A 16,299-nucleotide genomic window follows, 5' to 3' on the forward strand; every position below is an offset into this window, starting at 1 on the left:
ACAAAGCCGACAATAGCAGCCTTATTATTTATTTTCGTGTTTTAGAGGAAAAAAAAGGGGTGTAACTCGAGGTGGAAGCAGAAATGCTTAGTATTTAGTCCTTTATGTCGTGGACCAAAAATGCGGCCGTGCCTCTGCCCGCCCCATGTCAAAATACCCCGTTTTGTTGGAAAGCGCCAGCTCCCCCAGGCTCATGTGAGGTGAAGAAGGGGCTGTTTAAGCAATCCGGCCCTCTGTCCGGGGTTAAAATGCTCTGGAAATGCTCCTTGGCTTCCAGTGGCCTGTTTGGAGAGGCGGCCTGCACACAGAAAAAAAGATTATCTTGCAGCAAAAGCACCTCTTCAGAGGTATGCCCCTCTTCCTAGGGTAGGCCCACACCTGTGGCTGGGTCCGTGTGGGTGCATTTACCTGCCTGAAGCCCTGAGCATTTCTCTCTAAAGAGGTGGGAGTTGCAGGAACAGGGTTTCTTGTCCAAACTTGTTTTTCTATTAAGTTGTACTTGCTTTTTTAAAAGTGACTGCATAATTGCAGACCAGCAGGCAGGCTTTGTTACCTGGGAATCGCTGCAGTGTGGTTATGGAGAGGATTTAACAAAGCCTTCATGGATGGAAACAAGCAATGCCACAAGGGGCTTTTTGTGGATTCACATCATGTTGCTGATCGCAGGCTTTTCCCAAATTTGGGGTGCTTGTGACGTTTTATCCCATGGGCGTTCTTTGTGTAATACCATGCTCTCATGGAAAAGCATTTCCCCTGAGTAGTGTGTTTTTAGGATCTGTTTCCAGCCTTCATTCTTGTAGAAGAGGTAACAGTTGTATGAGGCATCTGTCCTTTTCCAAATAAGGCTGAAATTAACCAAAAGTTCAAAAATTATCAGGATGACAGGCAGGACAACTGCGTATACACACTGGGACCGCACAAGTCTTTGGGAGACCAAAGAAAAAAAATTAAATTCTGAATTATGTCTATTTTAAGATTATCTTTTTTTCTGAAATGATATGAAGAAACACATTGATAGTTGCCAAATACCAAATGAAAGTATTAATTGACCTTTTACATTAAAAGTACTCAAAATACGGTAGCTTTATAGTTTTCTACTAGTGTTTTCTACTGTAGTTTTCTTCTGAGTTTTGTGCTTAATGGGGGTCGCAGCGGTGAAACAAATATCAAGCACTGAGTTTCTTAAATCTTGAATTTCTCTTGGGTTTTAATTTGTCTTCTTCCATGGTTCTTGTGTCTTCTAAGATGCAATCGCTTGATGAAAACCAGATGTGTTTCTGAAAAGTTTGGTTTGGGGTTGCTACTGTTTTTATTATGCTGCATCTAAGTTGGGTGCAGAGCCCTCATGTTTTGTCAGGAGGCCCAGAGCAGTAACCCATCATCTTGAGGCAGTAATACCTTAAATCACCCAGGATGCTTGTGAAGGGAATGCATTTCAAAGATGGAAATAGGAAAAAAGTGTCAGTGGAACGTTGCTGGTCAGCAGTGAAATAGGCCGCAGGACCTGCATGATTATCATGTCTTTGTCTTTTGTTTCTTCTAAATAAATGTCACAGAAAATGAGGATTTAAAGAGGACATGATAACTTAATCTTGCCTGTGCTTACTGAGAGCTTCAGTGAAAACTGTGGGCCTGTATGGAGGATACAGGAAGGAATTTATTTGGAAATTTAGTAGGCAATAAGGAAGGTTTCAAGTGGTTGATTATACACAGAGAAGTGTACTCAGTGGAAAATTGGAGGCACATGAGAACTGAGCATTACAGTCCTTACAAAACAAATTTTCTTCACTTCTGTTTAATGCACCTGAGAGGGAGTCAGTTAAAAGATATAAAGTCTTTCTCATTCAAAATGGCTAGATAGAAAAGCTATATGCAAAACACCTCTTTGCAGTCACAGAAGTATCCCTAATTAATTACTCTTGGATGATTCCTAGGCACAGTACGTTAAATAGTGACTTCAAATTATAAGGTTTTCAATGTTTTCTTTTAGGTGTGGTTTCGCAGGAGAAACAGGACCAAGATGCATTATTCCTAGTGAAATAAAGAAACCTGATGTTGCAAAGGTAAATTATTTTACCTGAACTGTTTTACCTTTATAGTGCTAGGTATGTTATGGTATCGAAAGAATTTGCAGATATGTTTTCTGGCCATCATAAGCTATTTTTCATTATCTTATAACTGCTGCTATTAGAAGATTGTAACTAGATACAAGTAAGTGTGGTAGCAATGCTGATGCTAATTGGTACTCATCACCCATGCAGCTTACGTTTGGGACGTTTATTGAGAAATTTCTTTGCCTAGCTGTGTAGTAATTTTTTTTTCTTTTAGTAGAGGATGGCAGCTTTGGGAAACTCACCCTATAACTAAACTCCAGAGATTATTCACGTTAATTTTTTGTACTGGTAACTTATCTCAACATTAGTTTATGAGATACATTGTTGAGGACATAGAGCAAATCAGGCAAGAGTGAATATTTCTTTATATATGTCAGATAATGTATCTCATATCATATATATTTCTTTGTGTATCATGTATATATTTATATATAATAACTGCCTAGCATTTAAGTTGTCTGTGGATGTTTTTACTTTACAGCCTGTCAAAGTTGTTCAGTATAATATTAATACAGAAGAGCTATATTCGTATCTGAAGGAGTTTATCCATATGCTGTATTTCAGGTAAGAGATAGTTGGGATGTTAGTTATTCAAGCCTTCTGCAACTCTTTTCTGAGTACGTTGAGAGGCGTTAGAAGTGTGACTGAAGACTGCGGTCTACTTGAATAAGAAAACTGAAACAAGTTTTTGCAGGTGGCTGCCTGGCTGTGTTCTTACAGGAGAAATTCAGTGGTACTGCGATTCAGGTTATATTACAAAGAGTTAGTGTCCTGCAGCATCAGTTGCTCTCTAGAAATAAAAAGTATTTGATAAGTTGCCTTTTAACTGTGGCACTTATAAAGGACTTGATAGGGAAGAGTCATTACCTAATAAATTACACTGATTTTGGTAGGGCTGAAGCTCATCTTACATCGGTGCAGAGCTCTCTCCACATGACAGTGGTTTGGAATGAGGAATTTTAACCTGTGGAGTATTTTTACCTCGGTAATACATCTTTTTGTTGTATTTTTAGTACTATTAGTGAATAATGAAGGTGGACTTGGTCTTTTCTCTTTACTTCCAATCCTTATTTTTATACAGTACAGGGAAAACAGTACTTAATTTCTGTGCCTCAGATCTTGTGGTGTGGGTTGGTTTTTTTTTTCCCCATCCTTGATCATCACCTTGCAATTGAAATCAGAACAATTCCACCCTCTTCCACTGAAACCAGGCCATCTGAATCATCATTCTTTCTCTTTTATGGAGACACTGTATGACACTGGACAAGCCGTTAATGGCTGTTGTGCGTGCCTATTTTTGCATTTCTTTATATTGATTTAGAAATGTAGAACGGATACTCACAGCCTGCCAGCAGGTAGCTCTATAACTTGTTTTCTGTAACTCAGTTTCCTAGCGTTCTTCTAGGAAAGTGTTGGTTTTTTTTAATTTGGGAAAAAGACTTTGGGATCTGCTGTTGAAAATGTGATCAAAATGCCAGTTTTTAGGATTTTTGAGGAGAATGGAATATGAAAATAAGGTAGGTCTCATAATATGTGCTTAAACTTAGCAGTTTTGTTTTACACATCTTGTCTTTTTTAGACATCTGCTGGTGAATCCCAGAGACCGTCGTGTTGTGATCATAGAATCTGTCTTGTGCCCTTCACACTTCAGAGACACACTCACAAGAGTCCTTTTTAAGCATTTTGAGGTATGTGTTTTACATAGGTACTGTATATGCTCAACATAGCACTTGCTGGTAGAAATTTTACTTACAATCACTGCCAGATGAAATGAAAATAGTGCCAAAAGAATGAGAGGGGCATGAAGAAGATGAAAAAAAGCTGGTGATCGTCTGGAGAAGTAGGGCTTGGAAATTGGACTAAAGGCCATTTTTGCTCCGATCTGACTCTTCACGAGGCCACAAAACAGGAGCTATTAACAGGAACCTGAAAGATTTTTCTGGCTTGTACGAAAATACGACTCACATTGCACTGTTCCGGACAGATCCAATAATCCCCATTGAGCGCTGCCTGAAGCCAGAATTTATATTTAAACACTTGTTAGTGCTCTGTCAGCAAATCTCATGACTTCTACCAGAGTCAATATCTTTGCCTAGCACATGGTCTAACCTCTGGCTGTACTCATTTAGGTAAGAGCTTACCTGAAATTTGTTACCTTCTCTGCTTAGTTGTCTTTTTGAAGAAAAGTCTGAACCTAATTCTTGCTTAGTTCTAACAGAAAATGTTTTGAAAGGTGATTCCGTACTTCTTCAATTCAGATAGAGCAAAGGTTAAGGTTCTTCAATAAAAAGTGGTGAAACTAGTTTGTCTGCTGTACTTCTTCACTGTGCTGCCACAACACAGTTGACCAACTAATCTTAAACTTCTGCATAATTCTTTCCTACTAGTGATAAGATTTTCTGATGACTTGAACTTGCTGAAAGATTTGAGTGATTTGGGGTTTTTTTCCTTATCCCCTTACAGGAAAAAAGCATGTCTCAGATAAAGCACTGCTGTGCGAAATTGGTTGTTGAAAATGACTCATGACTTGGAAAGTCGTATTTTGATGGAGAGACTTTGTAACTTGTTAAGAAGCCAGCTAATATTGATGTGAGGTTAATTCTCTCTGGCTGGTATTTCCATTTGGTGCAAAGAATAGGAGTGACGTATTAATACAGGGTCAATATTATAACTTGTGTCTCTGGGCTAAGTATCAATAATGTCACCCTTAAATGCAGGATTTATTGAAATTGCTCATTTAATTCACACTTCAAGGTGTTCCATTAAAGGAACTGTCATTATCTAGGACACTTGATTTATGGAATTCTGGGAGAAAGAAGTAATTCTCTTGTAATTTTGGCCTGAGTTTCTACATTGCTTTGGGGAGAGTGTTTTAAATAGCCTCTTCTGTGAGTTTGTGTGCAACAGTATGTTGTCATAAGGCACACTTTTATGGGTTCTCTGGTGCCCTTGTTCACATCTTCAAGTCTTTACACAACATTTCAAGTAGCTGTGTTTTAGTTTCTCTACTTTCTTTACGATGACAATAAGAAACCTGATCTATGACTTAAGGTGAATTCTGTAGTTAACACTTGCTGTTCTTACAAGGCCATTCCAAGTCATTATTACTGAAGCTACTGGTTTGTGCCACAAATAGGATGAACGTAGAATTTAGAATCCTGTTGTATTTTGTTCATTACTACACTACCTTAAAAACTAAATTAAAAATGGATACCTCAAGATACAGTTGTTTGAATTTTGCTTTTAATATGACATTTGGAGAAAGCATCAGTGCTTTGGGTGGTTTGTTTCTTTTCCCCCCTTCTGTAAATTGTCCTTTTGGATTCCATGTAGGTACCTTCCGTTTTGTTTGCTCCAAGTCATCTAATGTCTCTCCTGACGCTTGGGATCAATTCTGCCATGGTGCTAGACTGTGGATACGCAGAAAGCTTGGTGCTGCCTGTATCCTTTAATAATACACAAAGAAAATTTTCAGCAGTAAGGCTGTCCTGACTTCAAGTGTGCTAGAAAGTAATAGGAACAGATCAGCCAGTCTGGCTAGAAGATATCGTGACTGGGGGAATCTCTTCACAGCTGACATGCTAAATCTGTGTTCCCTCGAAACGTGGGAAGGGTGGTTCATAACTTCAGCCTCTATACACTAGAAATTAGTTGTGGAGAAAAACAGTTAGAAAGTGTTTCCAACAGCTAATACAAGAGATTGTTGAGGGGAAAAAGCATTTAGTTCCAGCAGACTGAAAACTCATAACAAAAAAGGAGACTTTCCTGATCTTCATGTAGATATATGAGGGAATTCCAATTCTGAGCTGCTGGGGTTCCCTTCCTCTGGGAGGAAAGGCTATCCACAAGTAAGTTCACAGTTATACATTCCAGGTTACCAATGATTTATTTGTGAAAGTTCATCTTTGACTAATGAGCAAAGATTCTTGTTGAACATGACTTAAATCATAGCTGTGACAGCATCTGATTCTTAAAGTTACCACGGTTTGGCTTTTGTTGACGTAGTAAAAGCTGTGGAAATCAGATCTACTTCAGTTTATATTTAGAAGAATGTAACTGGAAGGAATAAATACTCTCCCTTAAGCATAATATAGACTGTTAGCCTGGCTTAATATCTGTTTTTAACTAATTTGATGTGCAATGTTTTAGGGAACTGGAGTATCAGTTGTTGGAGCAGTGCACAGTTGATACGGGATTAGCCAAAGGACAAAGCCTTCCATCTGTGATGGGTAAGGTCTGTTTGATGTAGCATGTGTGCTGGGAACTTGCACTGGGGAAAGTGGAGTAATACTAACAGTGAATAAAATGAGTTTAGCATTCACTGCATCTTATGTCATCTACCTTTACAATTTCTTTCTCTGCATTTAAGAAGTACGTTATTTTTATGATAAGCCACTCATAGCAGAGCGTTTGAATGAAGGCTGAGATAAAAGTTGCGTAGTAATTTTTCAGTCTGTTTTGAGAGAAGACAAACTTTTTTATTTCTGTTTTTAATATTCTTCCTTAAAAATCTTTACAAGCTGCTGTCAAAAGGAAACTTTAATGTACTAAATGTAATTCAAACTTAGTTTCATTCTTAAGTTCTCTTTCTACTTAAAAAGGTTTTGTTCTAAGTTATTTTTTTATTTCAGGCTCGGTTCCGGAAGACATAGTAGAGGATATAAAAGGTAAAATTTTCTACTTCATGGAACTCTAGTTTGTTAAATTGTGCAGTAGAGTATGATAATAACAAGCATGCAATACTTTACATCTAGGAATTTATTTTACCTTCTCTATTTACCATATTTCTTACCTACTGGAAGAACTTGCAATGTTCTTCCTCTTTGAAAGCAAAACCAAAACCATGTTGAATTCCTCTTTCAGGTTCAGCCTATGTGCTGTTGAGACGTAGCTCTTAGATACATTTGGTAGACTAGCGTAGAAAGAGTAGTACACTATTGTATATATTCTATGATCAGTGGGTCAGGTTAACTTCATGTTGCATTTTTTAACTACTGACATTTTATTTGCTGCATATGAATGTGTACAGTGTGTACTCTACATTAGCAACTCTGTGCAAACCCTGTTATCATAGATACGTTTTGGTTGCAAATGCAGCATTTAAGCAGTCTCAACGTCATGACATAAGAATATTTTAAGTTAATTTTTATTTATAAATTAACTAGGAAGGCGTGTGTACTTTACATTAGCAACTCTGATGTGCAAACCCTGTTATCATAGATACATTTTGGTTGCAAATGCAGCATTTAAGCAGTCTCAACGTCATGACATAAGAATATTTTAAGTTAATTTTTATTTATAAATTAACTAGGAAGGCTTGAGTTTTCTTAAAGTTGATTTTACAAAAAAAACCTAAAGTGTATATGAAAGACATTTTGGTGTGTTAATCAGGCAGGCAAGATGAGTCAAGGACTACATTTAAACCAGAAAAAATAGAGTCTGTCTTTGGGCAGAACTTGGATGAATTCCTATGTAAGGTTTCATGTGCAACAGATACAAAAATATATATAATTTTAGAAAATAGCAACTAGTATGTATCTCTTGGGCCAAATTAGGAAGAAATCCGTCAGTCAAATGTGAAATATCTTAAACGCAGCTGGTGCTTTGCCAAATGGAAGTTGCTTTTCCAATTCCTGGACTTGAACACAATTTTCTGTTCAATTCTGTGTTTTATGCAGTCTTTTGAAACCAGATATAATATGCTGGGGTTGAAATTCTGGTTGCCTGTGTATTGAAGGACTGTTTGTTTGTGACAGCCATTTATGAAGAAGATACTTACTTGTGCCAGATACAAATAAGTATATAATAGCACTAACAGCTGGGGTACAGATGAAACTGTGGTCTGTCAATGTTGCTTGGAGAAAAAAACCCAAAACCTCTGGAATTCCTCGAGTGCTGAAGAGTTGCCCTAGGAAGAATATTGCATGATTACAGCTTGTTTAGGAAATGAGCGGTGTCTCATTTGAAGCCATGGTGCAAGACCTGCAGTGGTGTGTTTGACAGCAGGATACAACCCCTGGCACCTTGTGATAACTGAAGGCACGATTAGTAACATCCTTCTGTCCTTAAATCTTATGTGGCTTGTCTGAGGAAGAAATTTTGCCTGTCCTAGCGTAGTTTTGGTGTCAGCTTCATTTGAACTCATGGTCTAGATGGCATCTGAACTCTCCTGAAGTTTTCTTTGCATTTATTTGATAATGTCTTGGACCAGCGAGGTCCTAAAGTATGTGTTCTTCTCTAAATTAAGCAAAATTATTGTCTTTATTGGTGATAAAAGGATCCAACAAAGCCTCTCTTCTGCCCTTTTCTTTTCTGAAGTCCGCACTTGTTTTGTGAGTGATCTCCAACGTGGACTGAAAATCCAAGCAGCCAAGTTCAACATTGATGGCAGTGCTGAGGTGGGTGGAGAAGGAAGCTTATCCTAGTCTTTTGAAGTGGATGTAGCCTTTTTGGCCTCTCAGTTAATGCACGTATGTTTTTATCTTTAGCGTCCTTCACCACCTCCAGATGTGGACTATCCTTTAGATGGAGAAAAGATTCTCCACGTAGTTGGCCCCATCAGGTGAGAAATACAGTGGCAGAATATTTGTCTTTAGGAGGATGTATTTTTAACTCTAAAAGCACATAAATTTTCATAAAATTGAATTTTAATGAAACACGTGCATATGCTTTTAATGTCTCTTAAATTAAGGCTTTGTGCTGGGCACAGTGCAAGCCCATAATAAGAGGTGTCAGCTTCTGCAGAGAGCTCACAGTTGACGATGAGAACAAACAGATCGGAGGGATGGGGGAAACAGAAGTAGAGTATTAATGCATGATGATGAGACAGTTTAGTGAAGTGAACGGCACATTGTCTCCTCCCTGTTGGCACTGCCTGGTGCATGGACTGTATGACAAGAAGTAGTGATGATGTGTTGTCAGCAGGAAGTCTGTAGTTATTTCCAGCTCTGCTCTTTCTGAGTGTTAGCTCATAACGTAGTATTGCTTCTCATTAACACTCATTTCCTGTCTTCTCAACAGAGACTCCGTTGTCGAAATACTGTTTGAACAGGATAATGAAGAGACATCTGTTGCCACTTTGATCTTAGATTCACTCATTCAGGTATCTTTATATTAGAAGCAAGTTAGTGAATGCCTCCAGCCTTAGAACCTGCTGTTATAAACGCCTCTATCTAGAGTAACATCCTTCTGACTGCAGGTTGCAATCTGTTGAAAAAGTTTCACGCAGCATGACTCCTAGGGTTCTGCCACGTGATGGTTTTGTGGGGTAATAAGTCACCATGTGTCATCCACTCTGTGACTGTTTTTTACTCTTTCATGTACTGCAATGTGTCTAGGACAGTTCTCTTAGAAACGCAGTGCCCACCCCTCAGCAAAAGTAATAAACTAGATTGCCTTTATTTGGGGGTGGGGCTCTACATGTGTAATGATGAAGGAGTAGCTAATACTTCGTGTCGTAGGCGTTTCACTGCTTAAACGGAAACAACACAGGTATCTTGTTTCTTTTTTCAAGGTATTTTGCTGAGAGTTAGAGTTTGAGTCCTGCAGACTGCTGGTTTACCGAAGATAGAATAAAATCAATTTGGACATCTCTGTTAAAGGCAGTATATTAGATTTATTGTGGAAAATTTTCTTGGCATGTACAAATACTTAATTTCTTATATTTAGGAAAAAAATTCATTAGAAACCCACTATAAATGGAAATTTTCATTATGTGGTAGTGTATGTATGTTAATTAAAGTTGACTTCCTGTAGTTATTGATGCCATTTAAATTAGTTTGCCGAGACGTAATTTACTGGAGAGCCAAAGGCTTGGATGACATGACAAACATTTCAATTAGAATTCCTTATGAAAACAAATTGTTCAATAAGATCTGTGCCTGGACCCGTCACCTCTGTACCTCTAGGCATTTACCTTGTGTCACCGTTTGGCCAGAGGAAAGACAAAAAAGTTGAATTTACAAGCGTTAAATAGCGTCCAGTTACTTCCTCTGGCCAAGAGGACCACAACGGCCCAGAATTTTTTTGAAAGGGATAGCGCAGTTCTGTTTGTGAGGGGCGGAACAGACAAAGCTTGGTCTTCTCATGCCTTTGTGTCTTCTGGTTGGATTGTCTGATGCCAAAGGCAAGCTCCAGCAGAAACTTTTTATGCTACTGAGACTGTTGTGCCTTTCTCCCACGTGGAGCTAAAAACAGTCAGTCTCCTATGTAAGTTTTCGCTCTCTGAGAGCACTGTTTGAAGCTTCACTTCTCTCTGGCTTGTCTTCTCCCAGAACTCATGGGGATTATTGTCACCAGTACCTCTGTCCTCTGTTGGCTTGGTCTGTCTCACCTGAAGGGCTTTACAGGGACTCAGTGCGCCCGTGTAAGCCTCAACTGGGCAGTTCCTTACGCCTGGTTTTCTTGGGAAGTCTGGATAAAAAAATGTAGGTTATGTTTCAGCTAAGTATGAGAAAACAGCGATTGAAGCGCGTAGAAAGACCTTTGGATGCTTGTATGTGCAACTTTAACTAAAGTGTTTGGTTTTTTTTTTTTATTCCTGTTTGCATTAGTGTCCCATAGACACCAGGAAGCAGTTGGCAGAGAACTTGGTGGTTATTGGTGGCACCGCTATGTTGCCAGGATTCCTTCACAGGCTCATGGCTGAAATCAGATACCTGGTAGAGAAACCGAAATACAAAGAAGTACTTGCCACTAAAACCTTCAGAATTCACACTCCGCCTGCCAAACCCAACTGCGTGGCCTGGCTGGGAGGTAAGAATGAAAACTGTTAAGCAAAGTGAAAACCAAACCTTCCAAGTGGGGTTTGTAATGAATAAATCGCAGTAAAAATTAGGTGAACGATTGAAATCAAGCTGCGTTAGAACTCTGTGGAATTGTTATGCCCTCCTGGAAGAAATTGTGTGGAGTGAAGCTCCCTCCGGGATATTTGGAGGGCAGAATGGCCCTGCAGGTTATGGGAGCTTTAACCAGGTGAGGAGCACTTTGAACGAGAGGTGTGGAGGGTGAGGTGGTGACTCAAGTGCAGTACAGGGCTACCGCCGCACGGTGGCACCAGCAAAGGAACCGCCGGAGCAGAGCCCTGCTGCGGGGGAAGGTCCGCTTGTTGGAAAAACAAGTTTAGTTACTGACTGAGGAGCTGTGAGCTACGGAGAGGCCGGAGGCTCCTGACTCCCTGTGCTGTTCGCAAGTGCCAGTAACAAATACAGCAGCGCTGCAATGGGTTTTGGCTACTGTTGGGGGAATAGAAGGGCTTTCTGTTGCTAGCAGTTCTTTTAAGGAGGGTTCTGAGGTTGATAAGCTTTTGTAAGCTTTCAATTAATAAGCTGAGCCCATCTGGTATGTATGAACTTTAACTGTATGTATGAACTTTAACTGTAAAGGTAGATTTTTACTTCCATGTGCTTTGAAATGTAAATGTTTATAAAATTTTAGTCTCAAAACCTTTTGAGTCTCCTTTTAGGATTAGCAAACAAGAATGATTTATATGCGCCAAGTTCTCTGATAACTTTTCTTCACTGGCAGTGCTAATCACCTGCTGTGGTCTGAATCTTCTCATAGCTTGCGTAAACTTCTTATGGATATTGTGGGACGCCCTTTTTGGGGAGGAGAAATTTCCTTAAACGCAGGATGGTTGGTTTGAAGTGCTTAAAAATCAAAACTAGGAAACTTTGTTGTAAGAAGCAGGTCAGCTAGGCCAGTTTTGTTCTCAGCAGAGACTAGATGATTCTTTGTTTTCAGTTACTTTCAAGGGACATAAATGGAAGCAGTTTGGGACTGGCTGGGCTATTGAAAAGGAAAGTGCCTAGATCCTTTTGTTCCTTTAATTTCTGGGACAGAGCTGAAAAAGAATAGTTGAGATTTTTGTTGGGAAGTAGTAGAAAAAGAAATTCAATACATCAAATTAATGCAACATTTTTTTTCCCCCTTCAATAATGTAGGAGCCATTTTTGGAGCACTTCAGGACATACTTGGGAGCCGATCTGTGTCCAAAGAATATTACAGCCAGACAGGCCGCATACCTGACTGGTGCTGTCTTAATAATCCTCCACTGGAAATGATGTTTGATGTTGGAAAAGCACCTCCACCACTGATGAAGAGGGCTTTTTCTACTGAAAAATAAGCACCTAAATGCTACACAAGGATTCTGCTCATCTATTTCAAGTAGATGTATATGCATTGACTTTTTTTTTTTGGTATTAAGTAATTTGTGTGTAACACTATTGAATATGAACAATGTGATTGTTTTGGGGGAGTATGGTGGTAGATACTAAGGCTATTTAAAACCACATCCAGTTATAGTTTAAAAACTTAATTCTGGTAACTACGATGCTATTTTGCGCACTTCTGAAGAAATTCTGTACTATCATGAGCTGCAGCCTACTGAGTTGTTTGTTATTTATCTGTACAGTAAATGACATTGCTGAGAGAATTTGTTTTAAGGTATTTTGTTTTTAAATATGCTTAGAAGAATGAAGGACAGACAACTATGGGAAACATCTATGGAAGCTTTTCTGCCAAATTCTGTATTAAAGTATTCCACCCTTGAATCACATGTGAGGAAATAATTTGGGGCTATTTAGCAAAGGGGCTGGAGCAGTATTTCCCCTGGACACAGTTCTATTTTTAGAGTTTTAGCAGAGAATTCTTCTGCCTGTGCTGAGCTAACAACTCTCTCAGTACCTCTCCTCCAAGAAAGAATTCAGCCGTGTAAGAATTATAAACAGGGATGCGAGGAAATCTTGAATCTCTTACTGAAATGTCAAGTTCAGAGGTCACTTCTTTGCCTTCCTTCTACCCGTCAGAAATACTAAACTTCATTGTCCTGCAGCAATATGTATTAAATGAAAATGCAACACAAAAGTTCATTGCTTAAGAAAAAAAAAAGTACATTTGCATATTAACACTATATTTAGGAACTGTTGGCTAGTTAATAGGCTTTTAGCAATGCTGTAACTTCATGTGTTGAATGAGAAGGAGCACTCCTGTGGGAAGACAAACACATACACTTCAATGCTGCTGCTAGTGCTGCTGCTTTTGGTTTCTAATGATTCTCACTATCCTTCCATCATATTTCTGTGAATTAATTTTGCACGCAGAGCCGTGGCTCCTGGTGAGCGCTCCAGGCAGTGCCGGTGCATCTCAGCAGCACTGTGTCTCGGGAGAGGGATTTCCCCTGGCCTCAGGTACTGTTAAACGTGCTGCCAAGGTGCTGAACTTGACTTGCTGGCTAAATGGTGATTCTGCTGGTACCTGTTGGTTACGGAGGTTTAAATCGTACTCTGAGGAGTAGCTGTTTATCTCAGATTTGGGGATATACGCATATATATAAAATTATTGAGGGTGGTTGAGTCTTTTATTGCCACAAACACGCTTTTTGTGACTGATTTTCCCGTGCTGACTGCTAACTACCTGCTGTGGTTCCTGAAGCACGTTTCTTGAAGTTCAGCGTATATTTAAGGAAACATTCTTGCGGTGAAACTTAACACAGAGCAATGTGCTACAGCATTTAAGTGAGCTTCTGCACGAATTTGTCATTCTGTTTCATATATGGTTTACCTTGACATATGGTGTTAGTTGCCACACGGTAGGAGATACTCCCTTTTTATCTTAATGGTTTTGAAATTAAAAATACCCAGAACACAAAAACCAGGAATCGCTGCTTAAAGTGTTAGAATTAGTCATAGGTGAGACTTCACTGGTTGGTAACAGTGCTCTGATAGGATTGACATGGATGATTTCCCTCCAGAGGTGCTGGCAGATGTATTTTTAAGTTGCCTTCTTCCTACTTCAAATGAGCTGTGTGGCTGTTACCCAGAAAGCGTAGAAAAATAGACAGGCGTAGCTGTGAGTAGTTCTAACTGCTCGTTTTATAGTCCTGGGATGAGGTTGGTCTTTTCGAGATCACTTCTTAGTCCTCAAAGCGTGAGGCCAGTGCCTCTTTGCACTGATCTGAGAGTCTCCAGTCCAAGCATTTTCCGGGTTTCCAGGTCAAACACGTTGCAGTTACCATGCACAGGAGCTTTTCTGTGGCAGCCTGAAGGCGAGCGTAGTACGCTGTGAGACAGAAACAGGTTTTTCAAAATGTACTGCGTTGTGTTCTATCTGTCAGGTCTGGGCCTGGAAAAATGGATTAAACGCCATAGCTGGATACTTCTGTTCCCATTGTGTCTGGTATTTTGCATTCATTTACATCGTAGGGTTCTCTTGCTTGCTTCTGTAAGCCTACGAGTAATGGTTTAATATCCTTGGGGATGTTCATTCCCCAGCAGATTCCTCAAATACCAGCATTCCCCTTGTTTTCTTCAGCATTCAGAACTTTCACTGTGACTGTGCGTGTTCCCCCTTACCAGCTCCTTTTTATCTCCCCTGCAGCGAGACCGAGGACTACAGGGTTGCGTGTAAATCGAGAGCATCCCCTCCGGCAGGGCCCTGCTATACGGTACGCTGCTCAGCTGTGCTACCTCACCGTGGCCTTTCTCCCAAGGTATAACAGCTATAAGGCCGGGCCGGAGACTCAAGGATCCAACAGCTTCTGGCCAGAAGACCCGCGGGTGAGGTCTGGTTCTCCTTACAGGGCCAAACAGGGGAGGAGCGATGGAGTCTAATACTTGGTGCGTGAGGTTGACCTGTCTGGAGCAGTCTTTGGCAGCAATTTGGGATATTCCAAATATCTGAGTGACTTCAGAAAGCGTATGGGGTTGCAACGGTTATACTTAATAAAGCAAAATGGATAAAACCGCGGTTTTTGGGGACCAGCCTGCTACATCCCTACTCTTACCTTGCTCCTGAGCTGTGATGCAATTACAGGCTTTGCTGGATAGATGCTATTTCATTGCAAAGCGCGGAGAGCTGTCCTTAGGCCTGGGTAGAGAACATTCAGTCCCAAGCTCTGCCGCTCATTTTCATTTTTAATTTGAATAATTGGGATGCAGCTCCATGACCCAGATTGCATCTTGCCTCAGTAAGAACTGAGCCAGAGCCTACCGAGGCTTGCTCCTGAAAGAGGAGCTTACCATCGGCACGAGTCCCGTGGAGCTGGGAGGGATTACCCACGTCCGTAAGCAGTTGTCGGTGGGAAGGGTACGCAAGGGAGATTAAACTCCTACAGAGCCTGTGTTTGTGGTGGTGCAGTGATGTCATTTTCCTGACCTGCAGCAGACTGCAGCTGAGGAAATTCAGAATATTCCCTTTTCAGGAGTATTTCTGTACTGCTGTGCGCACGTACCCTGGAATCTTTCACAAGCCTGGCATGTTCTGCCACCTCGTCTTCGTTCTGCCTGCTCTGCTCTTCTCCTGAGGGGTTTCTGCATCACTGAACAGCTTCAACAGCTGCTGTTTCACACTGAACAACCAGAAATCCTAACTCGTATGTCACTGGTGGGTTTGAGCACAGAGTCCCATGACCCGTTAAGGACAGAAACAAAATTATTATTTCATGGAAAGGGTGAGGAAAGACTGTTATCTGCTTTTCAGAGTGACTGGCCCTGGAAAGCCCTGAGAGATCTCATCTTAACTGTTTTATTGCATAGAAAGGGATTTGGCACTTTTTTTTTTCGGCCTAAATGTTGTAGTTCTTCCCTCCCTGGCATGGCGGGGATCCATGGATCCTCGCAGCAGACAAATCCACAGAGAACTCAGATGTTTCAAAAAAAAAGTGACAGACACAAACCCCTGCAGTGACCGGAGGTTTTTCCTCTGAGGTTTCCAATTCTGGACTGGGTGCTGTTCCTGAAGGTTGGTGTTAGCCAGTTGTAAACAGCTGTGGCCGAGCTGAGTCCTGCTGACAGGAGGAATATTTTGGAATATTCACGAGCATGGCACGTTGCAGTCTGCCTGGTGTCCGTGCTGAGTCTGTGGGAGCAGGTCTCTGGGGGAAGGGGCTTTAACTCGTTCTTCTCATTGCCCTTTTCGCAGAATCATAGAATATCTCAGGTTGGAAGGGACCCATAAGGATCGTTGAGGCCAACTCGCTGCCCCTCACAGGACTACCTAAACCAAATCATAGGACTAAGAGCGTGGTCTGGATGCTCCTTGAACTCTGGCAGACTTGGTGCTGTGACCGCTTCCGTGGGAAGCCTGTTCCAGCGACCGACCACCCTCTCAGTGAAGAACCTTTTCCTAATGTCCAGTCTGAACTTCCCCTGACGCAGCTCCATCCAATTTCCTCGTCTCCTGTTGCTGG

General features: G+C 40.7%; 1 protein-coding gene across 1 annotated transcript; it reads left to right on the forward strand.

The window, feature by feature from the left end:
- The first annotated feature begins 1,976 nt into the window (after positions 1–1,976).
- Positions 1,977–12,372, forward strand: ACTR10 (actin-related protein 10 homolog (S. cerevisiae)). The gene is made up of 12 exons (XM_009702769.1): positions 1,977–2,063; positions 2,596–2,678; positions 3,694–3,802; positions 5,448–5,555; positions 5,895–5,962; positions 6,264–6,343; positions 6,746–6,781; positions 8,433–8,512; positions 8,603–8,676; positions 9,135–9,216; positions 10,667–10,868; positions 12,056–12,372. Exons 1-12 carry the CDS (start codon positions 1,977–1,979, stop codon positions 12,235–12,237), a joined length of 1,191 nt encoding a protein of 396 aa, XP_009701071.1. The 3' UTR covers positions 12,238–12,372.
- The last annotated feature ends 3,927 nt before the right edge of the window (positions 12,373–16,299 follow it).

This window comes from Cariama cristata, unplaced genomic scaffold (genome assembly GCF_000690535.1).
Source record: "Cariama cristata isolate BGI_N322 unplaced genomic scaffold, ASM69053v1 scaffold36, whole genome shotgun sequence".
In the NCBI taxonomy this organism is placed as follows: domain Eukaryota; kingdom Metazoa; phylum Chordata; class Aves; order Cariamiformes; family Cariamidae; genus Cariama; species Cariama cristata.